This window comes from Hydra viridissima, unplaced genomic scaffold (genome assembly GCF_058129835.1).
Source record: "Hydra viridissima isolate aposymbiotic clone 2 unplaced genomic scaffold, HvirCarnegie_v1 scaffold_16, whole genome shotgun sequence".
NCBI lineage: Eukaryota > Metazoa > Cnidaria > Hydrozoa > Anthoathecata > Hydridae > Hydra > Hydra viridissima.
Window position 1 is genome coordinate 5,338,124 of NW_028324315.1, and position 25,434 is coordinate 5,363,557.

General features: G+C 32.2%; 2 protein-coding genes and 2 pseudogenes across 2 annotated transcripts; all 4 read left to right on the forward strand.

Moving 5' to 3' along the window:
• Nucleotides 1–1,923: 1,923 nt before the first annotated feature.
• On the forward strand, nucleotides 1,924–2,634 carry LOC149877676 (uncharacterized). The gene has a single exon (XM_090073591.1). The coding sequence runs from the start codon at nucleotides 1,924–1,926 to the stop codon at nucleotides 2,536–2,538; it is 615 nt and encodes a 204-aa protein (XP_089929717.1). The 3' UTR covers nucleotides 2,539–2,634.
• On the forward strand, nucleotides 2,622–3,473 carry LOC149877677 (uncharacterized; annotated as a pseudogene).
• Nucleotides 3,474–4,677: 1,204 nt separating this feature from the next.
• Nucleotides 4,678–8,566, forward strand: LOC149877678 (uncharacterized; annotated as a pseudogene).
• Nucleotides 8,567–24,255: 15,689 nt separating this feature from the next.
• Nucleotides 24,256–25,030, forward strand: LOC149877679 (uncharacterized). The gene is made up of 2 exons (XM_090073592.1): nucleotides 24,256–24,462; nucleotides 24,761–25,030. The coding sequence occupies exons 1-2, from the start codon at nucleotides 24,256–24,258 to the stop codon at nucleotides 25,028–25,030; spliced, it is 477 nt and encodes a 158-aa protein (XP_089929718.1).
• Nucleotides 25,031–25,434: the final 404 nt, after the last annotated feature.

Genomic DNA, 25,434 nt, shown 5'->3' on the forward strand with positions numbered 1-25,434 from the left:
CAAAAAATGAAGCAAAATAGAGAAAACAAATTAAGTTTATTTTTTTGGTGTGTTAATTTTTAAAGGCTTCTACTTCATCTTTTCGAATCTTTTCATTTTGGATTGATTGTTCATTATTATAAAAAATATTAATAACATTTGTGTGAATAAACTGTCTTTCCATTTCTAAATTGTCAGAACACATAAAACAAATGTTTTTTTTAAACAGTTCAAGTGCAGCTAGAGCTGAACTTTTCAATTTTGTGGTATATTTAGTTAATAAAAATACTTTAGTGATGTCTTATATGCAAAATAAGAAGCAAACATATCCCACTGTTAGAAATAACTAGATTCAGTTAAACCTCCCTTTGAGAATATTTCCATATAAAGTGAAGATATTTTGTTAGTTTGAAGAAGATCTTGACACCAAGAACATTTAAATTTAGATAAATTTTTTTTTTGATTTCAGCAACATAAATATCATTTTTCTTTTAACTTTCACATTAATCATATTCTTCTATTTCATTTTGTAATAAAAAAGCTGTTTCTAGTTCTTTCCCAGGACAAAAAGTTCTATAGAACTTCTATAAACTTTTGAAACATATGGCCTATAGAAATTCTATAGAAATTCTATAGAACTTCTATAGAACTTCTATAGAATGTCTTTTAATTTCTATAGAAATTCCTATTGAACTTTTTTTTTTTTTTACATACATTAATATAAAAAAAAAAAGTTTTATATTAATGTATGTATACAAACTTAACATCTTGTTTAGTTTCAATACTTTTAATTTTTAATCCATTACCTTTCTTAACGTAACTCACATCATTTTTCTCTCTATAAGTTCCATACACTCGGTAACCTTGTGTTTCATCATTAAAATAACTTTTTCTGAGATCTTGATTGAATCTTGCTTGTTACGTGCTACCGTCAAAGCAATAAGAAACTACCCTCTAAAAAATGAAGCGTTGATTGGATGTAGATAAACGTAAATTTTGTGTTTATATTTGCGATCAACAAAGATCAACTGTAAACGGATGTTATTTCAACGGCAACTTTATCAACAACAAATCAATGTTTACTTCTAAACTCTTTAAGTTCATTGATTTACAGTTGACATTTTGGAACAAAAACAAAATTTCGTTGCGTCTTAAATCAAGGTGCCGTTTGCTTAAACAGATTGACGACTTACTATGGTAAGTCTTCCATCTGTTTGAGTTTAAGTTTTGTATACAAAGCTACCCTATAAGAAATTTCATTGGATTTCTTTCAGTGTTTTAAATATTAATGGTAAAATATGTTAACAACTGCTATTGTCCTTAAGACAAGTTTAAAAGTTATTTTAAAAATATGGTATGCTATCAATGTAAGCTTTTGTTTTATGAAAAATATGTGATTAAAGCACTTGCAGTCACAAGCACATTAAGATAATTTTTTTGTTGTATAACGAGTCAAGAGTCTAAACACGTCGCCAATGAGTTATATTAAAATTGTTCAAACGCTAAATTCCTAATTTAATTTTCCAAACATAGTTAGAAAGTTAGATGAATGCAGATAAAAACCTACTTTCATCTAATCTTTCATTTCTCTCACTGTGTCACGAAATGACAATTAATTCGAACCTCTTGTCCCGAGAAAACCCTTTGGAGGTTTGAGAGTACACATGTGTAGAATTACACTAGAGTTGGTTTTGAAATCTTTCATCATCGTCCGAGAAAGAAAAATCAGTTTAAAGTTTTTAATTTTATGCTTATTTAATAAGGTCAATAACTAAGAGTTTTTTTTTCTTTCTCAAAAAAACTGTCTATTTTGGTTATTTGTTTTACAAATAGTACATACAAATATATTTTAGCAAAAAAATAATTAACTAAAAAATTCCGGGAAAAACCTGCAAACAGTTTAGAAACCGTTTTAAAAGAACAAGGTGTGCGTCATTTTTCAAAATGCCTAACCAAGCAAAAACTCATGAAGACAACAGGAAAACTGTCTGTTTTCTCTGTATGAACAAAGCTAACAGGCAGCTTACTGATTTTATGATTAAACGCAGTCAAGAAATTTTGGGCCAAAGAATCAACTTTGAAGACCAAAGAGTACCAATTGGAATATGTGAAAACTGTCGAGTAAGTCTCAGAAGAAAAGGTGAAGGGAGAGATGTCCAACTTCCTTCCTTGCCAGACTATCAAAACATAAAGATCCGTCCTGCAACAAGAGAATCAGCATGTGATTGCTTGATTTGTAGTGTGGGAAAAGCAAAATTCAGAAGCCCTCAGATAAGTGGAGCAACAAACACTGCCAGTCAGCTTATAGAACAGCCAATTGTTGAGAAAAGATGTTCAGCATGCTTTTCATTGATAGGAAGAGACATCCCTCATGTCTGTACTAAAGCAATGTTACGAAAGAACTTACTCGAAGTTGCAGAAAAGGACAAAAAAGCAGCAGAAAGAGTGGCTGTTTCTGTAATTGCCAACAAAGTTCCTTCCCCCCATGGCACTGTCCGTCTCAATCAAGGAGTAGGAAGACCTTTTCCAGTAACTCCAGGTAAAAACTGTACTTTTTAAACAAAAAAAACTTTTGTCAAAGGGCATAGCAATAAAATATACACTATGAATTTCGGAAATGATACAATGGTAACTTTCTGTGATTTTTTGCAGGTCCATCGCGACAAAGAGAATTATTTCCTTCATCTACACCCACCTTGACTGCACAACATCTAGTACAAGTTCAAAACCAGATTGGTCTTTCAAATAGAGGAATGAATATGCTTGCTTCAACTCTAAACAAAGTAATTCCACAGCGTGTTGTGGAGAAAAATTTCAGAGAAAAGTTTGAATCTCTTGGAAAGCAACTTTCTGACCTCTTTGTCACCTCAGAAATTACTGATACATCCAAAAGCACTAGCCAAGAGTCTAAACATTTATTGGTGTACTGCAATGAAATGGAGTCATTAAGAAACACTGTTGCTGAAGTCAGAGGCCCTCAGTCAGACCAGCTTATTAAGGTGGGGATAGATGGTGGAGGCGGGTTCGTGAAAGTTTCTTTCGGTATTATGAGCTTAGAAACACTAGATACTTCTCCTCCATCAAAGAAACCTCTCTTTAAAAATTTCAAAGACTCAGGAGTGAAGCGTCAACTTTTGGTGGCCATTGCAGAAAATGTCTCTGAAAACTATGACAATGTCAAACAAATCCTGGATAAACTGTGTTTAGAGAGAATGTCTTTTGTGTTGTCATGCGACATGAAGCTTGCTAACATAATTTGTGGCTTGCAATCTCACTCTAGTGCACACCCTTGCACCTGGTGTGACATTGAGTCAAAGAATCTTCATCACAGTGGTGAGCTTCGAACATTTGGCTCCATTCGTTCTGATTTTGAAGGCTTCCAAGCAGCCGGTGCCCAAACAAAAAAGGCAAGGGACTTTCAAAATGTTGTTCACCAGCCAATAATAAGACTTTCTGATGATACTCTTGTCCTAGATTTTATTCCTCCTATGGAACTTCACCTTCTTATTGGTGTTGTGAACCACCTCTTTAAGAACCTCTGTCAGGTTTGGCAAAATGCAGATGAGTGGCCAAAGATGATCAACATTCAACAACAACCTTTTCATGGAGGACAATTTGCTGGCAATGAGTGTAGAAAGCTTTTGAGAAATGTTGACTCACTTCAACAACTTGCAGAGAAGCATGCTAGCTTTTTGGCATTTCCATTTATTGAAACCCTCAGAAAATTTGATGCTGTTGTTCATGCCTGCTTTGGGAATACACTCCAGCAGAACTACTGTGAGCTTATTGAAGAGTTTAAAGCTTCCTATCTCAACCTTCCAAACACAAGTGTTACCCCCAAAGCACATGCTGTTTTCTTCCATGTGACACAGTTTATTGATCGCCACAACCACTCTCTGGGCATCTTTTCTGAGCAAGCCACAGAGTCACTTCACCACAACTTCAGTTTTCATTGGCAACGTTTCAAGAGGCCAGCCATCCATCGGGATTATCCCAGGAATCTTCGAAACTGTTTGATCGAGTATAACAGTAAACATTTATTTTGATTTCTATTTGTGGAAGAGACATTTACAGTTATTAATTACATATGCTATGTAAGAGTTTAATAAAGGCTTGCTTCTTAATCAATTGAGTAGAATAATTTTATATAAGTATCTAGAATCATTAATGTTTTTCACAGCTTGAATTTCAAAGCTGAAAGTAGAAAACTGTTTGTCTTTCAAGAATAGTTTGTATGTATTTTTTTTGGTTTTGCTTTGTTTAGAGTTGCAAACACATTATATGTTGAAGAAATTTATATGCTATAATAGAGAACAAGATTTTTTTAAAGAAATTATTTTTTTGTAAAATTTTTATTCTGAGCAATAAAATTAAAAACTTTAAACTGATTTTTCTTTCTCGGACGATGATGAAAGATTTCAAAACCAACTCTAGTGTTATTCTACACATGTGTACTCTCAAACCTCCAAAGGGTTTTCTCGGGACAAGAGGTTCGAATTAAAAGTCATTTCGTGACACTGTGCTCTACTGTACCATTTAAATTAGTTTTAACAAACAATTCAAACACTAATTGAAAAGAAAAAAAATTGACCGATTGGAAAGAAAAATAAATGGGTATATAATACTAGCTATAAAAATCATTCATCTATAGATTTCTTTTAATTTTCTCTTTCAAAGTTAGTGGAAAATAAGATAAAAATGCCAAAACGTGACAGAAGCGTATACATGAGAGGTTATATAAAAGAAAAATTCATGAATTCACGAGATTCAGAAAAAAGAATAAAATATTATCTTGAAGAGTGCAATATTGGACAAGAAAACTGTGAGCCTCTATCTTCAACCAATAAAAATATTTCTGATGTATTTGAAGATGTGAGGAGTGATACAGAAATGTCTTCAATCACCTCACCAAAAAGTGAAATTGAAGATTATTTAAGTAAATCCGAATCAAGTTATAGTGATGCTAATGATATTGCAGATACAGATAGTTTGTACAGATATATTGATTAGAGAACTAAATGAATCGAACCTTAACTACGACAGAACCGAACCGAACTTGAACTTTAGTCGTTACCATACCGAACCGAACCCGAACTTTAAAACTGTTGGGAACGAACCGAATCAAACCAACCAAGCCAAATAGAGGTTTGAGAACGTAAAAATTTTGCAATTCGCACATCACTACAATACATAACATGATACATAACATAATACATAACCTAATGCATAACATACCGCGAGTTTAGAGTTTAGAATTCTATTTTGTTCTATCTCTCATTTTAAGTGTTGGAAGAAAATGAGTTAGTAATTTTATTAAGTAATATTTACTTTTAAAATATATTATTTTTTAAAAATTTTTTTCTAAATAATTTGTTTAAATCAAAATTATTTACAGCGTAAGTTTTTATTTCTTTTAAAAACGAAGCTGAAAGTTTTAAGTAATTTTTACTTTTAGAAAAAAATCAAATCTCCTAACATTTAAAATGGGAAATAGAACAAAATAATTTTAACTTCGCGATAAGTCTACAATTCATAACATTACTAACAAAGACGGAAATGTTGTTTCTAAACATTTGCAATATTGAGGTGTTGTTAATGTTCTGAGTTTTTATTCATATCTTAGTAATTAATGATTAGAATAGTTACATAATATTTTAGTAATAATGAGTAACAGTAAATTAACTCATAAATGGAATAAAAAAAGTGTTAGAGAAATTGATAACAGACAGAGCGGCTCGCTTTGTACCTGTATCATGGACAAAAAGTGAATGCTGGACACGCTTCCGTTGCGTTGAAGTTTCACTGCATATATAGTTATTTAGTTTTATAAATATTTCAATAAGTTAATAATCACCTGCATCTCTCAGGCATTGCATATTGCATACAATGCCAAACTAAGCAGCATTCAGGTTTGATAATTAATTGAATATCAAATGCTTAATAGATTCAATTGACCTTAGTTTCAATAAATTTTATTTTATTTTTGTATAACTGTGAGTTATCATGTTATGATTAACAGGTTGTAAAGGAGTTTGCCATTTTTAAGCAGTGTGGATTATGGTTGTCAGTGCCAATTGGTCATACTACAACTTTACAAAGACATAATACATCACACACCAATAAGATCAATTCAGAACATTCTCGTGTGTTCAGAATGATGGGTTCCGTCACTTTGCTCAAACAACAATTTATATTGGATCGAAGAATGGATTAGTGCTACTTGAGGATATTATGTGTGATCGAACAACGCTGTCTAAGACACTACTACCAACTGATTACTGGACCGATGACATTCTAAAATACTTTTATCAGACTTTTACAGCACATTTCATTAACAGCAGTTATTGCCTTATAAGTGTGTTTGATTGTTTGAGTTTAGTGAATCTAAGACTAGGGTTGCCGTAAAAGCAAAGATAACTGAAATACTTATAAATCTTTTCCCTTAGACTATAAAAAGTGTCAACTTGGTATTTGTGACTGATAAAGGGAGTAATATAAAGTTGGCTTGTCGCAACGATGTTAGACTTAGCTGTGCAGGTCGTAATCTGAATTTAGCTGTTGAAAAGGCTTTGAAACCCCCTGGTGCTAATTTAGTTCATGAAATGATGAAGACTTCAAAGGAAATGGTAGGCTACTTTTTAACATAGTGGGAAAAACCAGGAACTAAATCACACTTTCTAACAAGATGTTGCGACTCGTTGGAACAGTCAATTTTTTCTTTTGCAACCATTGTCATGCCAGTTAAATCATTTCAAGTCAATTCTTGCTGATTCAAAGCAGTTTGACAAACTTGAGCAACTGAACAACGTTAATGAAAAATTGTTGCATGAGGTCGGCTACTGTGCAATTGTCACATGACAATGTGCCGACGTCCCCTGATGTTTGGCCAATGCTAATTTGTCTTCGGTCAGTCTGTAAAATCAATGGTTCAGACAGCGACGGTATACGTGATTAGAAGGCAGCTTTTCTGTCCACCTTTAATGAAAAATATATTATTCATCCTTTGCACAAGATATCAACTTTTATTGTTCCTTCTTACAAATACTTCTCTTTTGTCAACTCAGAGGATCGCAATTTTGTTTATTCAGAAATGCCTAGTATGGTGGACAATATTATTTCTTCTTCACCAAATCAGATGATAAGCAAGGACTCAGGCAATACAGATATAGACAGCTTTGGTGAACGCAGTCATTCAGATCAGATGCCTCTTTCAAAGAAGAATAAAGCTGACCCTGAATCGTATGATTTGCTGGCAGACTTAAAAACAGCCACCACTCCATTGTCTAACACCGACAGTTATGACATAAGACATGATTTCGACAAATACTTGGCACTCCCCGTGACAGCGTGTGTTGCATTGCAATTGTGGAAAGACAATGACCGTGAAAATAAGCTTCTGACAATGGCATTGATTGGTAGAAAGTTGTTGGCTAGTGTTTTCAGTGTGTGAGGGTGAAAATGAGTGAGCGCAGGGCTCGCCTAAACCCAGAAATATTGAAAATGCTGAAGTTTCTCAAATACAGCATGCAGCCCTCATTACTAGACTTACTTAAGCTACTGTTATCTGTGTTCAGAAAGTTACTGCTTTAATGTTTTGTGCACTTTAACTGTATCTATAAGCAACTGCATTGTTTTTCGAACTTTTGAAGTTGCAGTATAAAAGCATTGCAAATTATTTCAAGTTATTTGCAATGCTTTAACTACTTAATATTGCTTTAATTTATTTGTGCTTTATCATTGTGGATGTAAAGTTTGTAACTAATAAAAAAACAGTTGTGTTGATACCGAACCGAACCGAACCCAAGCTGAGCTTAAGACCGAACTGAACCGAACTCGAACATTAAATATAACCGGACCGAACCGAACCCGAACTTTAAAAAAAAGGGGTTCAATTCCCATCTCTAATATTGCTCCTAAATTTTCAACAAAAGATTTTTTAAATGAGTTTAAGATGCTTTAAATGCGCTTTTAAATCAGTTTAGCAAATTTACTCCATTTCTACCAAGATGCAGACAGACATTACAAAAGTCTCTTCAAAAAGTTGATGTAGTTTTTGTTAGTGGAGGTGATTATATATATCTTGGTGTTAAGAACGCTATTGAGTATTTTATGTCTTTATCAGTTAAAATTGTGGAAAAGCTTGATCTAATTGTAAACATTGATGGTGCACCAATATACAATAAAATATACAGTAAAAAGACTTCAATTTAGCCTATATCAATTACAATTAATAGGAAAGAAACATATGCTGTTGCAATTTGATTTGATCAGGGAAAACCAACATGTTTTGATGAGTACCTTAACGATTTTATTCTTGAAATGAAAGACTTGCAAAGTAATGGATATAAACAGCTGTATGTGACTATTAAAGCTTTTATTTGTGATGCGCCTGCAAGAGCATTTGTAAAATGCATTATAGGGCATAGTGGCTACCAAAGCTGCGAAAGATGAACAGTAGTTGGCACACAAAAGCATGGTGTAAGATTATTGGAAACAACTGCTTCTTTTCGTACTGATGTGGATTTTTAAAATAATTTATATAAATAAAGTCACTGACTTGAGAATCTTTCTCCGCTTGTACAATTAATTTTTTCTAATGATAACTGGATTCCCACTAGACTATATGCACCTTATATGTCTTGGGGTGGTTAAAAACTTATAATGAACTGGTGTAAAGGCCCTAGATGCATTAGATTAAGTCAATGTGTTAAAGACAATATTTCAAATGAACTGATAAATTTACGAAGTTATACACCATCCAATTTTCAGCTTAGACCACGCTCTTTAAGTAAACTTGAGAAATGGAAAGCAACAGAGTTTCGATTCTTTCTTCTCTATGCTGGACCTGTTGTGTTAAAAGGAAAAGTAAGTAAAAGTAATTATTTATTCGTTTCTCTCTCAATTTCTATTCACATACTGCTTTCTGATAGGATGATGCAAAAAAAGCATTAGTGGCCTAGCATGTTCATAGCATGAATCATTTAGCTGATGATTGTGTCAACTTTGGGGAGAGTATTAATCATCTATCACCTTTCCCATTTGAAAGCTTTTTAGGTCAAATGAAAAGAATGGTACAAAAATTATATCAGACAGTTACCCAGATAGTTAAACAACTGGATGAGAGAAAAAAGTTAGATTTTTTTCTTAAAGAAAGGAATGGTGAAGAAGTTCATTTCAGAATTGAAATTTTTCCCGGATTACTTTGAGACATCAGGTTAAGATGTTTGTTATGTAGATTCATTAACCATCTTAAAAACAATATATGTAAATAAAAATGATTTTTTAAATAAAGGCTTGATGATACCTATTCAAAAAGATGGTTATGCTTTTTTCACTTTCTTGTCTAGTTCTATAAATTATAAATTATCCATAGCATGCAATTAAAGTTTTTTTAAGTATATATATTAAGGTGAAAGATGACAATGACATTTTGTGATAGTGATGTAGAAAAGACATCATTTGATAAGTTCTAATAACCAAATTACAATGAACTTGATTCCAAAAATATCAGGTTTATTCTTTTCATAAAAATTAAAAACAATAGTATGATAAAATAAACATTCATTTCCTTAATGAGTTATAGAAATTCTGAAACCAATATCAGCTCCATGTTTAAATAAAGAGGCAACTAACTATCCAGTAGCTTAAAATACTATTGACCTTTTCGAAAGCAAACAATCAAGTTACAAGCAAACTGAAATTGTCATCAAGTGAATTAGTACAAAAAGTGTAAACATTGCTTTTGATACAAATATAAGCAAATGTCTATCCTGTTTATAAACTGTTTTTAATATATTTGTTTTATTTTCATTTCCATAAACTAAAGCTAAAGATAAAATCATTACTGTAACTAAAAGTTTTTTGAAATAAACGTCAACTTTATAGATTGTAATTAAAGTAAAAAGTCTTTAATACGAATATCTGACAAACAATCACACACACATATATATATATACACACACACACACACACACACACACACACACACACACACACACACACACACACACACACACACACACACACACACACACACACACACACACACAAGTACATATATATATATATATATATAGTGTTTTTCATAAACTTAGACGCACTCATTTTTTTTTACATATATGTAAAAAAATACTTAGAATACAAATAAAATAAAAGTGCTATGTTTGATATATAATTTAATAGAGTACGTTAATTTTTTTTTACAGGATGTTTATTACTCATTCTATACCAACAAACACAAAAAAGTTAATTGATAAGCTTGATTTTATTTTATTTATAAGTTTAGACGCACAATCAAAAAATTCTTAAATCTTGTTAATTAATAGTTAATTAGTTGTTTTTTTCTCATATTTCTCATTAATAGACCTAAATTAATTGATTTTGTTAAAAAACCTTATATAAATATGACTTACCTGGAATTAGTTAATTATTAATTAATAAAAAAGCAAAAGTTAAGTTAGTTTTGTACTAAAAAGACGCGAAAAATGGGCAAAAGACGTATTACTCAAGGTGAAAGATAACAAATTATTGCTCACATCAAAGAAGGAACCAAAAGTAATAGAGAAATTCCCAGGTTAATTGGAATTTCTGAGAAATACGTTCGGACAACGAAGCAAAACTTTCTTTAAACTGGTGGTGCCAGCGAGAAAACGAGGCCAGGTAGACCCTTGCCAACCATTAGAAAGGACGATAGTGCCCTTTTTAGAGCTGTTAGAGCAATCCAAGAATTAGTTACAAAGAATTGACCACAGAATTCAAAACAACGCGAAATACATCTATTTCTGAAAGCACAGTCCGCCGAATACTTATCAAATACAAAATTTGAGTCTACTCTGCTTTGAAGAAACTGCTCCTGCGTCCATATGATAAACAAAGGAGACTAAAATGGTGTCGTGAAAGAAGTTATTGGACAATAGAACAATGGAAAAACACTATGTGGAGTGATGAGAGTAACTTTAAGCTTATCAATCGCAAATCTAACATAACAGTCAAAAGAATGGCTCACGAACAAATTTATTGAGTGAAACAAATTTTTATGATAGGATGTTGATATTTTTTATTATTTTAGAACAAAAATGTTTACTTTTATTTATATTTACTTTTTATTAGTTTGACTGTTTGAAATTTATTACAATTAAGCGCTCTTCGCCATTTCGCCAAAGCTGCTAGCCACTCTTCGACGCTGAATAACTTAGTACTACTTGATAGTAAGCTGAACCTAGCTAACACTAGCTGACTATTATATTAACTTATATAGCAAATGTTTAAATAGATAACACAACTTACTCAACTTTGTGAGTTTAAAACTCACAAAGTTTTGGAAAAAAATAAAGGAACTCATTACTTACTTAATAAACAATTACAATTTTACTTTAACAACCTTATTACATTAAAGAGTTAAAAATAAAATATCACAATAATATCAGCATAACAACAGTTAAAGTATTAGCACAAAGCATAACAAAGTAAAATGACAATATATATATATATATAACAAAAAAAGAATGCAAGACAAGATGTAAGTTTTTAAAACTTTGAAAAACTACAAAATCTTTTTCAATTTATTACAAAAAGTTACTATGAAAACTTCATTTGTTAAAATTAATGTTAAAACTACAGTCTCTCATAAACTTTAAAACTAAAAATTTTATAGAAATAATATATGTAACAAAAATCGTAGTTCTGGAGCTTTCTTCATCACATTTGACTATATTGAGCATGTGAGTCTCCATTCCATCATAAATGTGTCTGTATAAATCAAATTATTTATATATTATTCTATTTCAGTAACTTCAAACTACCTTGCGTATACAAACAGACTTTTTTTGTTGAAGTTTAATGCCCATGTTTCCACACTTTTGTGGTTTAAAAGAGTTTTCATAATGCATTTTCTAACCTAAATGGCATAAGGGGAGTTGTAGAATGACCTGAACTGACTCATTATTACATTAGCATTACATATTACATTGAAAAAAAACATAATATAAGCTACCTTATCCCATAGCACAGTGACAGGTATACTCACAAAGAAAAGAAGAACGTATTTTAGCCTCATTTAGTATGGTCGTATAAGGAAACATCTCGAGTCTGCCTCTCTCAATACATGCTAGAAAATGTTACCTCACACTGTTTTTTTTCCAGAGAATTACACTTGGATTAATTCCATAACATAGCGCTGTAGCATTTGCAATAGAATAAAGACCATGGTCATTTCCATTATCTTGTGTCTGGCAATTCATAACTTCAAATGTTATTAATTGTACATTCTCATAAACCAATAACGGTTGAGAACACGATGCACAAGTAATGGAACATCTTCATTTAAACTGGTAAAGAGAGAATCGTAATATTGAACTGAGTTTAAACCTGTATCATTATGATACATAACTTATAAGTATCCAATGTGAATTTCCGTCATTGAGTGTTTGAATAAATTTTCCTAGAATGTAACCACCTGAATTATTTTTATTAAAAATAAATGAACTTTGAAATCCAGAAATATGAGGAAACTGAAATGAAAGAAAGCGTTGGACTATATCTATCAAAGTATCATTTATACAGTCACATTGATTTTTCAAAACATTGAGGCTTAATTTAACAGACAGTGCTGATAAGTTTAAAAAAAAGTTATTGCCAACAGATATTGCAGGATATACATGATTCGATAAAAAGTTTTCAACTTTAGTCAATTTAATTTTTCTATCTTTAACAACATTTTGAGTCTAGTACATGTCTGTTGTTTGATTTTCCTGATTTTCTTATTTTCTTTTCATTTATAGCCATTTTAATATTAATTGGAAGACAATAATCGTGTTCTTTTAATGTTATTGCTGATAATAAAGTTTACTTTTTTTCTAAATAAGGCTTCATGTTACATAAAGCAACAGCTTTCCTCCAAACTTTGCCATTACGAGTTACAACAGCACCATTTTGTTTAAAATATATGCTTGTGGCAGGTCATAGCCAATCATGCTCCATTTGGCTCCCTTTACGACCAATTTTTCGGCAATTTTTTAATAAAACTTTGTCACCAATTTTAAATGAAAATGACTTAAACCCTTTTAGCTTTATATATTTTTGGCCTTGTGTTGTAACAGGTAGTGGACCAATTAGATCAATGCCAACAAACTCCCATAACCCACTTACCTTAATATGTTTTAATTCAGGAGCAACGGTTTTACTTTTTCCATTGGTTGCCATTTGTTACATTCCTTAATCCATTTGGCAATATCATTAACCATACCTAGAAATTTAACAAAAAGTGGTAATTTATCTACAGTAGAGCTGTGCGAGATCAGGTTTTTTATCTTCGATCAAGCTCGATCGAGATAAAAAATTCGATTAAGTTCGAGTTTGATAGAAGACTGCAGCGTTTAATGGAAACGATGTTCCCAGATGTTGCGTTCAGACGCTCTGAATTGACACTGCTCGCTGGGATTGCAGAAGTGAATGAGCAAGCTTAGCAAGTCAAGAAAATCGGCTCTTTTTTTTTTTGGCTTCACCACGTTAGTGGACAACCATTACGCTCAATTGTCATATCTTTCAAGTATGTCTCATATTATAATCAAGCGCACTCGTACTTGACACGTCAGCATCAGCAACATTGTCGTTGGTTGCAGTTGCTGTCATCATGTTATTGAGAGATTCCCAAAAGCCTGTTAATTGTGTTCTACTGTAGACTCCACCACTGAGTGCTGAGACTGGACTAGTTTTGGTCCTTAACCTGGTACTGTTGGAAGTTCATTGAGTAATTCACGAAGTTTTGATAAGTTGGCCCCCAGCTTCTCAGGTTGTTTGCAGTAAAGTGACTTGTACCTGGGATTAAACTGCATCTGGCTGAACCTAACAAAATACTTCAGAAACTGTCAAATAGTTCAAGGAATATAGATAACTAGATATTAATGTATTAGATGATTATGACCATAATTTGCAATGCAATTGAAGTTAAAGAAAACTTTATGTGGAAATAGGTAATTAAAAATTAGTGCGTGATTGATAATGACAGTGAATGTCAAAAAAAGATTGATAAAACACTGAAAGAAACTTTTATATACTGAGTCTCAGTATATAAATAATTATTTATGTTACCTCGTCAAAAGTCTCCGCGCCAGTGAAATTCCAAGGCCTCTATTTTCAATGTCACTGATGAAACCTTGGAATTTCTGGGGTAATCTATGCAGAGCTGGCATTTTCATAGATAACGTTGGGTAACTTTCACCACACAGCTCTCTGCTAGCCTGTTCCAAAGGAGTGAAAGTCTTTACATAACTCTCGGCGAGTTTCCATTCGTTCGTTGTGAGATTCTCCACCTTATCAGTTATTGCGATTTCGGCTGATAAAGACGCATTCTCTTCCATAAGGCGTTGAATCATGTAATAGTTGGAATTCCAACACCTTGATACACTCATTATGAGCCCACGTTCATCTCTTTTTAATTGGCTTTGTTGTGCATTTAGCAATTGAGATGATTGAATACTGTGATGGTAGTGCGAGACGATTTTTTTACATTTCGCTATCATACTAATCATGCCTTCAATTTCGGATACTGCATCGTTAATTGATAATTAAAGCGTATAAGCAAAGCAATGTAAGCCCGTAAAGTTTTGGCACAGGTTCATGGCTGCTCTCATATTTCTTCCATTGTCTCAAAAAACGTATATTGGTATTGCTCTTGGTAGCGACTTATCTTTAATTGACTTCTTAAGAGATTCTAATATTGCTTCGCCCGTATGTGGCACGGCCACAAATAGTTTATTCTCCAGTTTATATGATTGCATTTGAAAATTAGCAGCTAAATATATCAAACATAATGGTATATAGGAATCCAGTGCGCAAAAAGACCATATATCTGTTAAAAAGCAATAGGATGGCATGTCAACAAACTTTGTAGTTATGCGATCAATCATTTCTCGTTTCAAATTTTGATTCATAGCTGGCACAATACTGTGAGAAAAAGTGGTCCTGCTCGGAATATGATACTGAGGAATAACCAATTTCATAAGTGCCTGAAAACCTTGTCCTTCTACAAAATCGTACGGCATGTAATCGGAAGCCAACATGCGCCCAATAGCTCGTGTTATTTCTTTAGCTTTTTCGTGATCAGACGTTCATGCTGTTTTTTTAGCCCACAGATCTGTGATACTATCTGACAGTTGTTTTCCAGCTTTATTTTCTTTCTTTTTCATTCTTTTTGCTTCTTGTTCCTTTTTATCACACTCTACTGATTCCTTTTTATGATTGCTGCTCAGGTGAGTAAATAAGCCAGTTGTAGATGAAGTAGGACAAGATATTTTTGACTGCATTTTCCAATTTTACAAAAACCAAAAATAGTATTGCTAATTTTACGCCTATTAAAATAATATCAAATATCGCTTCTTACTCTCTCGTCCTCCATTTTGAAGCGTTTTAATATTATTTTACAGCGACTTTTTGAGACATTTTAATACTATTTTATAGCAATTCTTTAAATATCGAACTTTAGGTTCGAAATTCGATTATTGAATAAACTGGAACTCAAAACTTCGAATTTCGAACACTTCTACTCTATAGTAGTATCATAATTAACTGACCCAATTTAGTATTTTTTATTTAGAATTTACTTTGAAAACTTTAACAATATTCTGTTTTTAAAATCTGTATTTAAGTAAAGAAAAAAAAACCTAGCCAGTAAAAAGAACTTCTTAGTTTAGTTCTAGTATTGCTGAGACCAACATGTGCCCCGTAATCAGAATCATGGACATCTCTAAAAGCCATTTTTTAATATATTTACTTTATATTAAAAAATGGCTGTCCATGTTTACGTGTTGCGTTAAAAAAGTTAACAAATAGTTCTGCGCATGCGTAAAGCTTGCGCAGAACTATTTGTTAATTTTTTTTAACGCAACATCGGACTTCGATATCAAATGTTTTCTGGGGCCGTTTTTTATTTTTTTTAAGGTGCCCTAAGAAGTCCTTATGTTCTTATCACAGAGCACCGCGCAGGAGCATAAAAAAGGAAATTCACGCCTCTTTTGTTTCTGAGGCAAGTGCGCAATCACTGCGCCACGGCTACTCTATCATTTATCTCATATCGGTAAGCAGAGGTTAACATCACTGATCTTTATGATAATTAATCTCTATAAAATGTTATTATAGAGTAGGGATATGCTGAACGTTCGTCCGAGCCTCGGCAATAGTTCGGCAAACATGCAAAAAATGCAAAGCTTGGAAAATATCATGTTTTTTAAGATTAGACTCTAAATATAACTCATTTGTACCGTTTCTGGTAGCTACAGTGAAATAAGTTAAATTTTAATATAAAATTTAATTATTTATTTTGTAATATTACTATTAACTTTTTAATTCAAACACCGTGTATATATAAGTAAGCACATATATATGCACGGTGTTTGAATTAAAGCATAGATAAAATTAAATAAAGAGTAAATAAAAAGTACACGTACAGTCATCTACAACAAAACATAATTCAGACAGTCTTAATATTCTGTTAAACAAACCTACAGTGAAATTTCTTTACAAAACTAGCTGCTTCGTGTATTAATTCCTCCTCTGTCATTTTTTGGTTGTTCCAAAGAAAGTTGAAGATTTCTGAAGAAATCTGTTTTACGGCGCTAAAAAGAACTGTAAGTCCTCCAGGAATATTATCCAATGGTCCCACAGGAATATTATCCAATGGTCCTACAGGAATATTGTCCAATGGTCCTACAGGAATTTTATCAAATATCATATTAAAAATTTGCTTTCGGATTTAGGATTTCAAGGGAGATTCTCCTACCTCACTCGTTATACTCATTTTTATCGTGGAATTGTTTTCTGCTACCGTTCCTAAACAATTTTATTTCTATATGAAGGTTAGATGCAACAAGCTTAGCTTCATTCAACATTGCTTTCCAATTGTCACAAATAGCTACTAATTGTGAAAGTAAGCTTTCTATAATTGAAACCTCTATCTCTAAAGTCAAGTTTCTGTCTTGAATGACTTTGCTGCAAATGTCAATAGGAATTAATATTCTGTGCCACAGGAATCTCCTGGAAGGTGAGCTACAAATGGTTTGACACTCTTTTCGATCTAACCACCTGGTGCCAGATATGTCGTGAAGGGAACAACAAGATGCATGGCAAACTAGGTAACGTAAAATAAATGTTGTTTGCTTAACATATGTTGAGCAAATCGCATTTACTAAACTGTTATGGGCCCTTGTGTGGCGCACCAACTGCACCCCCTCTAGAGCCTGGTTTTCACATCGAGTTCAATAACTAATGCTTATAATTAAAATTAGCAATAGTTTGGTTGCCGAACCATTCGGAGTTCGGCAAAATATCACGGCCGAACGTTCGGGTTTGGTGTTCGACCAAAAACCGGATTTAGCGCATCCTTATTATAAAGATCAGTGGTTAACATCGCTCAAACGTAGGTCGATAAAATTGCTTATCACATTAAGTTTTGTTTATAACTTTACGCGTTATTTCAACATACTAAGTATGGCGTAGGTCGTTAACGTAATTAAAGCTCAAAAAGATCATTATGATGTGTTTTTTTTTTTTTAATTTTATTTAGGTGCCCTAAGAAGTCCTCATGGTAATATCACAGAGCACCGCGGATGAGCATTTAATTGGAAGTTCACACCTCCTTCTAAACCGATGTCGTAAAACTTGCCCATACGTAGGGTTTGGACCACGAATCCTTTGCTTCTGAGGCGCTACCACTGCACAACAGGGCCTAACAAAGGAGAAAATTGGCAAAAATCATAAAAATCAAGTTTTAATTTTTTTTAAACTTTGTATGTCAATTTTATAACTTATTTGTAGCTGCATCTAAAACCAATTCGTTTTGATTTTAAAAAGTCGGATGTTGAGTAAGCATTAGACTCAAACTCATGCTGACAGAAATTTGTGTTAAAGTTCCTATTTTGAGTTTATTCTTCGTACTTCGTAACTGCTGTTTTAAGCATATTTATTTATATATAGGTGTAAAGATAATAAAAAAGTCTATCAATACATGCAATAAAATGTATTTCGTTTCTTTTATTTCAAATAAAAATATATTTTTATGCTGTTTTTAGCTTGTTTATAAGCTAGAGATATAATTTCGCTGTTGATGGCCGGTGTAATGTTTATATTTTACTCTGTTAAAATTTTACTGCGCAGATTACAAGTTAAAAATTTATGCGCAGTAAAATTACAAAGTTAAAAATTTACTGCGCTCGTTATTTTTTTACTTCATTAAGTAAATAAGAAATGTTAAAGTTTGTGGGAGGGGCGGTTAAAAATATACATATTTTATGCTTCAATTTTACTTCCTATGAAACTTAAATTATTTAATGCATACATTAATTGATAGTTTACTTTCCAGGCTAGATTTTGATTCGTTTTTTTTATGTAAAGTTATGCATTTTCCCTTAATCTTAGCATTAGAAGATTTTACATTTAGAAACATATATCAAATAAGTTTACCAAAAAATGAAGGTCATATATTATTGACGTATATATCTGATGAATGGGTTTAGATATACTTCCAATAGGACTGTAAATACTTTTTAAATAATATGAAAAACAAGTGAAACCAACAACATTTTATATCAGTATAAATTTAGTGACAAAACAAAATTAAAATGATTGTTGTTTTTATTTTCTAAAAGATAAGTATGAGATGTTAGTAGGTCAAGTTATTGTGGAAGCTGGATATTTTAGCCATGTAAGTTTTTGGCCTGTGATTGACCACACCGCTAAATCAATTCCAATAAGATTTGCACTACCAAGAATCACTACATCTTTAGACTATATACCATCTGGGGCCATACCACTTTTGGTGAGATAACTTTCCACGTCATCACCTAAATATCCTGAGAGACTGGAGAGTAAGGTTCTGTTGTCATGTGTTTCAAAACCAGATCGCGAACACATACACGTTGACATTCAGAACCTGACAGTAAAAACAAAATTGCTCATAAAAAACGATTTCCATCAGCTTTGAATGCATGTATTTTCAAAGGTACATCATTTTCTTTTCCATCAATAAGATCTGGCATAACAAGCATTTTGAGAGCAAGTTTTTCAGCAACTTTCTGGCGAATATCTTTGGAGGGATGTTTCATTAGGTTTAGGTGGCCTTGAAATTCATCTTTATCACCACATTCTGAAGATAATAGTTCAAACAATTTTGAATTAGTTTTCTTTTCAATAAATTGTATAAGATGGTGTAGAGAGTATGTTTTTTGCATTTAGCTATTTACTTTACTGTTCCTTAATAAGCATGTAGAATTTGATAAAATATAAAGAACCTCAAATGGACTCAGCCAAGAGAAAGTCATTTTTGTACCTTTCCTATCATCTCTTTTAAGGTTTCTTAAAAGTACTTTCTGACTAACACAATACTTTGATGCTGTTGCATGCTTTCTGTCATAGTCAATTTTTTGTTTCTTTGTGAACAAACAATATTGTTCATGGCTTATTCTTCAATTCCTCTCTCATTTCTAAAACTTTTTGTAAAACCACTTTATCATATACAGGGATATATTCATCATCATTGATTCTATCTATGTATTTTACATGGCATACTTAAATTATACGGCCTAATATTCCGCATTTTTGCCGAAAAAATAGAAGGCCAGATTAGTATGCGGTTCTGAATAAAAGTATAACGAATCTACTCAAACTTAAAATTGAAATGTTGAAAATAAAGAATGGTTAACAAATGTTGTGTTGTTGGCTGTTTTTCTAATTTTTCCAGACATGATATGGTGCCAGTGTTTTTATTTCCAGTAAATAAAGAATTAAGAAAAAAATGTATAAAATTTGTAAATAGATTTATCTGGATACCAACTAAGTCATCAGTTATTGTTCAAAACATTTTCAGGATTAGTATTTAAAACATGAAAAACAAGAAAAAAGATCTCGTTTAATAAAGAAATTAAAAACCAATACCAACTATACATCCAAATGTTACATCAAAATCATCTATACCGACAATAAATTTGGAAAGAAAATTTCCAACAAAACGTATTTACCAGAATGATCAAAGCAGCAAATTTTTTAAAAATGGTTTAATAAAAAATATAAATTGTATTGGTGATATTCCATGTACAAGTGGCTACCAAATGCTAAAACATAATGATCATATTGTATTTTACAAAATGTTGTTTAATGAACTTTCTATACCAGAAATTATTGAGTGTATACGAGTTGACGAGAGTTTACACGTAAAACTGTTTTATAAGGGTTGTTTAGTACCTTTACCAAAATGTTTTCGTAATGGTCATAATTGTACATTAACTCGTAAAAGTATGTTTGAAAACTTTCCTGCCTATTTAAGAAGTCAAGCAGAAAAAAAATTCTCAGTTTTCAAAGAACTTGAAAAAATAAAATATCTGATAAAACCAATGCATTCTGGGAACCTAATTCGATATGCATTATTTTGCACTCTAAATCTCTGCAATCCTACAAAGTACTTTTGGAAGAAGTTTGATTACCATCACTTTCTTTATTAAAGAAAATTTGTTCTGGTAACTTTGATGCACTAAAAGTTGCAAAATTATTACTTGAAGATGGCAAATGTCACAAGATGTCTGCATAATACTTGATGAAATGTATTTACAAAAATGTGCCGAATACTCTAGTGGAACTATAACAGGCGTAAACAATGTTGGTGAAACTACTATGAAAAGCGGATTCCAGCTCATTGATACTTTTCCATACTTAAGCATGCCTTTGTTTTGACATATTAATATGTCAAAATCTGTGCTGAAGTATAAAAAAAATGTTTTGTTCGTTGTAAGTTATTGTATAGTAAAGAGTTGTCATTTTTTTAATTTGTAGTGTCCAATGGCTAAGGTGTGTATGCCGTCATTTTGTATGAATCTTTTGTCATCGTTAGCGCTGAGTGCGACTTTGTTAATTTCCATCATAAGTGAATAATGTCATACGTTAAATATGATATTATTGCATGTGTGTGTTAAATAGGTTTTTTAAGTATATATTTATGATATTCTTTTTTTTCTTCTTCTTCTTTTAGTATACTTTCGTATAAATGTCTAACTTGCCATGGCATTCTTCTTAAAGCCCTTTCTTTACGTTTTTCTTCTTCAGTCATACAGCTTTTTCGATAATGTTCATAGCTGTGGTATGAGCGTATATTTATTCTGTTTAAATTTTTGTCGAATGTTTTAATTACAAAAGTCATTTTTTTATAACAAGAAAGAAATTATTTATATCATTAAAAAAATTTTTTTTTCACTGTACTATTTTTTATAATTTACAAAATTAAATTTAAAAAAGGAATGCTTGAGAAGGGTGAGTTTGGACCTAGCAATAAGTCTGATCCAACAGATTCATATTTTTTCCCATTTTTAACAAACAGTCCTTCTCCAATAATGGGTTTCACCCAAGGTCTTAAAAACAATCCCGATCCTGCAGCAGTCATTTTCATTCCTTTTCCATTCTTTTTCAAATAAACGACGCCTCTTCATGCAATTTTATCAACCATAGCAGAACCTGCAGAAGATCCTACACCTGCTAACAATCCGGTGGCTAGAGCTGGAACTACTCTTGTTGCAAGTGTGCTACCTAACATACCCAATAACGGTAAAAGAGCGCCGATAAATCCACCTTCAATTTGAGTTGTGTGATAATTGTTTTTACTCAGTTTGAGTGTGTGATAATTGTTTTTACTCAGTTTGAGTGTGACTCCGGTTCCGTTATTGTATGCTTTTGTAATTTTATTTAGTTGAGATTTTGTTATTGCTAGAATATGTTCACCTTCTAGATCTGAATGAGATAGTCTTATATTGACATCAGTCTTTTCTTGAATCGCTTTTTTTATTTTATCAGATTGACTTTGTGAAATATTTATTTTTACTTTTTGGTAGTTGCTCATTTTTTTTAACAAAAGAAAAAAAATTATCGTTGAACAGCACTGCTCGTAAAAAGGTCTTGAAGTACGGAGGTTATTTTTTCTCTAACATGAAATCTGATGATGTCTTCACCTCTAAAATCGATTAAGTTTCCATTTTGATCCATAATTCCTGTTTCCATTTTTGAAACTTTGCTTACCACTATGGGTAAGTATATCAAGTGGAAAGGTTTTTCGCTAATTTTATAGCCTGGAGGAGTGTCAGGATGAAAAGAGTAAATGTCAGGTGTTCTTTTTCCGTCAGAGTAAGACGCTCCGATAATATCGTTTGTAACTCTGATGATGGAGACGTTGTCTATTCTCGAAATTGTTTCAGACTCGTTATAGTCGATATAACTTGTTACTTTAGTTCGATCTATTGGATCTTCTCTTTTCTCTATGTATGTATATTCTCCTTTATTAAATCCAAGAACAGGAGCTATACTATTATTTACGTTAAAATCTACCCAATATTTTGTTGTAGATCCGGGTTTTCCAAATTTCAGTGTAGATCTTAAAGTTGTTAGGTTTGCACCGATAACAACCCCATCCGCTCTATATAAGTTTTTTAACTTGTTTTTTCATTTCATTCTGAAGATAATCATTAATCTCGCTAATTTCATACGCTCCTTCTTCGATGTAAATGGTGTAGCTGTTTGAACTGGCATTGGGGCTGTATCTGAAAACATTATTTGTCGAATTGATGTTGGTGTAACTGTGAACAGAATCAAAACCAACTAGAGCCAATTCATACTTTTTATTCAAGTCGAATTCGATGGGGTTGTCAAAGTACGTTTGGATGATACTGTTTTTTACGGATGGAGTTTCTTTTTTTGCTTTTATAAGAAGATAAAATTCAGACATCTTTTTATATAGAGTTGGGAAAATAAAAATTGTCAAATCCGCTTCGATATTTTCCGTAATTCTTTTTTGAGGATAAATCAATGACTGCAAATCCGTGAGGTTGAGACCAACAATATTTACAAAACTTTTTAAACTCTTCTATTTTCATATCGCTTAAAACATGATCTTGGTAAATGTGGTTAATGTTTTTTGAGTCTTGAGGAAAGAGACAGATAAAATTAGCGTTTTCTCGGATGGTTTGTCTAGGCAGCATAAAATAATTTTGAGCTAGATAGAAACAATCCACGTTAGAATGTCTTCCTCGGATATAGTATTTTTCACATTTGTTTTGTTTAGTCAATTGCAAATCATCAAAAATCATTAAATTGTTTTTGGTAGCGTTAAGATCTTCTGGTTCTGGCACATCGTCTGCTGTTTCGAAAAATTGACATTCCATATCCTCTGTGTTATTCCATTTTTTTGAAATTTCATCAATAACACATTCAGGACTCACGTTTAATTGTTCAGTTTTGCTTTGAATGTTAAACAAATCAGGAATAACCTCTTTCGGTAATTTCTTCTCAAATGAGTTTTTTAATATTTTATATTCTGGCTGAAAAAGAGATTTTCCAAACACTCGCAAATTATTATAGTCTAACCAGCCAGGTCTTAAAAGTAAATTTAATAGCAGAGTCGTTTTACCACAACCTGATTTTCCAATAATGATTCCACGTATACTTCTAGGTAAAAGTTTGTTGTTTTTCCTTTTGCTTTTATTTACATTCCATGACAAATCAATCACTTCCATTTTTTTATTATATCGAATGTAAAAAAATGTACTGTGTCAAATGCAAAAGAATAACAGAGTCAAGAAACTTACACCATGCTATAAGCAAAAACAATAGAAATATGCTTAAAGGAACTTGCATCATCTGCGGAACAACCAAAAACAATTTTGTTTCGACTGCAAAAGGAGGAGACTTGGTTGAATGGATTAACAAACTCTCTAACAAAATCAAAATTCCATGGGCAAAGTTTCCAGGAGAAATGCACGTTCCAGGTATGAACTTTGCAGGACCTGGAACCAATTTAGACAAAAGACTCACTTCTACGGACATGTATCAAGATTGGAGCAAACCGGTGGATAGAGTAGACAATGCTGCATATCATCACGATTTAGCTTACAAGTATTTAAACGACAAGCAAAACAGAAATTTAGCAGATCGAATGATGCTTGAAGAAATGAACTCTATACAAAATCCCACTCAGAGAGAAATAAGCGAGCGAAAAATCATCGAACCTATCATCAAAGCCAAAGCCAAATTCGGATTAGGCGTTAAAAAAATCATAGATCTAAAGGATCCTAAAAAAAACCACCGGAGAACCTGAAATGGACGGACCAACTTGCAAACGAGCTTCATAAACCAGTAATACATCATTTCAGAAGAAGAAAAGTGTTTGTGAATGACATTGATGAAATATGGGCTGCTGATTTGGTTGACATGCAATAGTTTTCAAAATTCAACAACGGAATTAAATACTTGCTCATGGTTATTGATGTTTTTTCAAAGTATGGATGGATCATTCCATTAAAGAGTAAAACTGGAGTTGATGTAGCTAGCGCTCTAAGCAAAATATTTGAGGAGAGAAAGTGTATTAAAATGTGGGTTGATAAAGGTAAAGAGTTTTATAACAAGCATGTACAAGCTCTAGGTGCGCAATTATACTCCACTGAAAATGAAGAAAAAAGTTCCGTTGTTGAACGATGGAATAGAACAATGAAAAAGAAAATACTTAAATACTTTTCAGCTAACAACACCAATAAATACATTGACGTTTTAGACAAAATGGTTGATACAACCACACCAAACCACACCAAACACTCTTCCATTAAAATGACTCCAGTTGAAGCTAGCGATGAAAAGAATAAAAGCAGGGTATGGATGAATCTAAATGGAAAGGTGAGAACAGAAAGACAAGAACCTAAATTTTCCATTGGAGATAAAGTGAGGATCACTATAAATTTTGAAAAGGGGTATACATTTTGAAAAGGGGTATACACCGAGATGCACAGAGGAGGTTTTTACTATATCAAAAATTCAGTACACAGACCCGCCTACGTATAAAGTATCAGACCATCACGGCGAAGAAATACAAGGTACATTTTATGAACAAGAAATGCAAAAGACCAATCAAGGTATATTTAGAATTGAAAAAGTCATTCGCAAGCAAAAGAACAGATCCTTAGTCAAATGGTTAGGATATCCTGATACGTTCAACTCTTGGGTGAACAATAAAGAAGTGATTTCTTTGCAAAAATGATCTTTAAAATTCAAAGATTTTCATTATTCCGAAAAATGATATAAATAATTTTCTTTTCTATATAAAAGAAATGAATTTTATTACGATTGAAAATTTTGATGAGAGTAAATTATCAGTTGGAGAAATTTACGCAGCAACAAAACCAGTCGTATATCAAAAAATACCAGTAAAATATTCTTATCAAAATGGAGATGATTCTCTTTTAATAAGAACACCTACGTTAATTTCGTATGGTGTGTGTGAGAATAAAGATCCGGTGACACACAAACTTATGGATATTCCATGTCCTTTGTTTGCTTTGATGCAAAAAATGGAAGAACAAAAGAAGAAGAAAAGTTTATTAGCATGATGGAAAAGATTACTTTGTTTATTAGAAGTCAAGTGGATAAATTGTCAACTAAACT

Coding starts and splice junctions, on each gene's coding strand:
- LOC149877676 (XM_090073591.1), top strand. CDS start 1,924: ATGCCTAACCAAGCAAAAACTCATGAAGACAACAGGAAAACTGTCTGT.
- LOC149877679 (XM_090073592.1), top strand. CDS start 24,256: ATGGTTATTGATGTTTTTTCAAAGTATGGATGGATCATTCCATTAAAG. Junction 24,463..24,760: donor AAAATGAAGAAAAAAGTTCC/GTTGTTGAACGA, acceptor CATTTTGAAAAG/GGGTATACACCGAGATGCAC.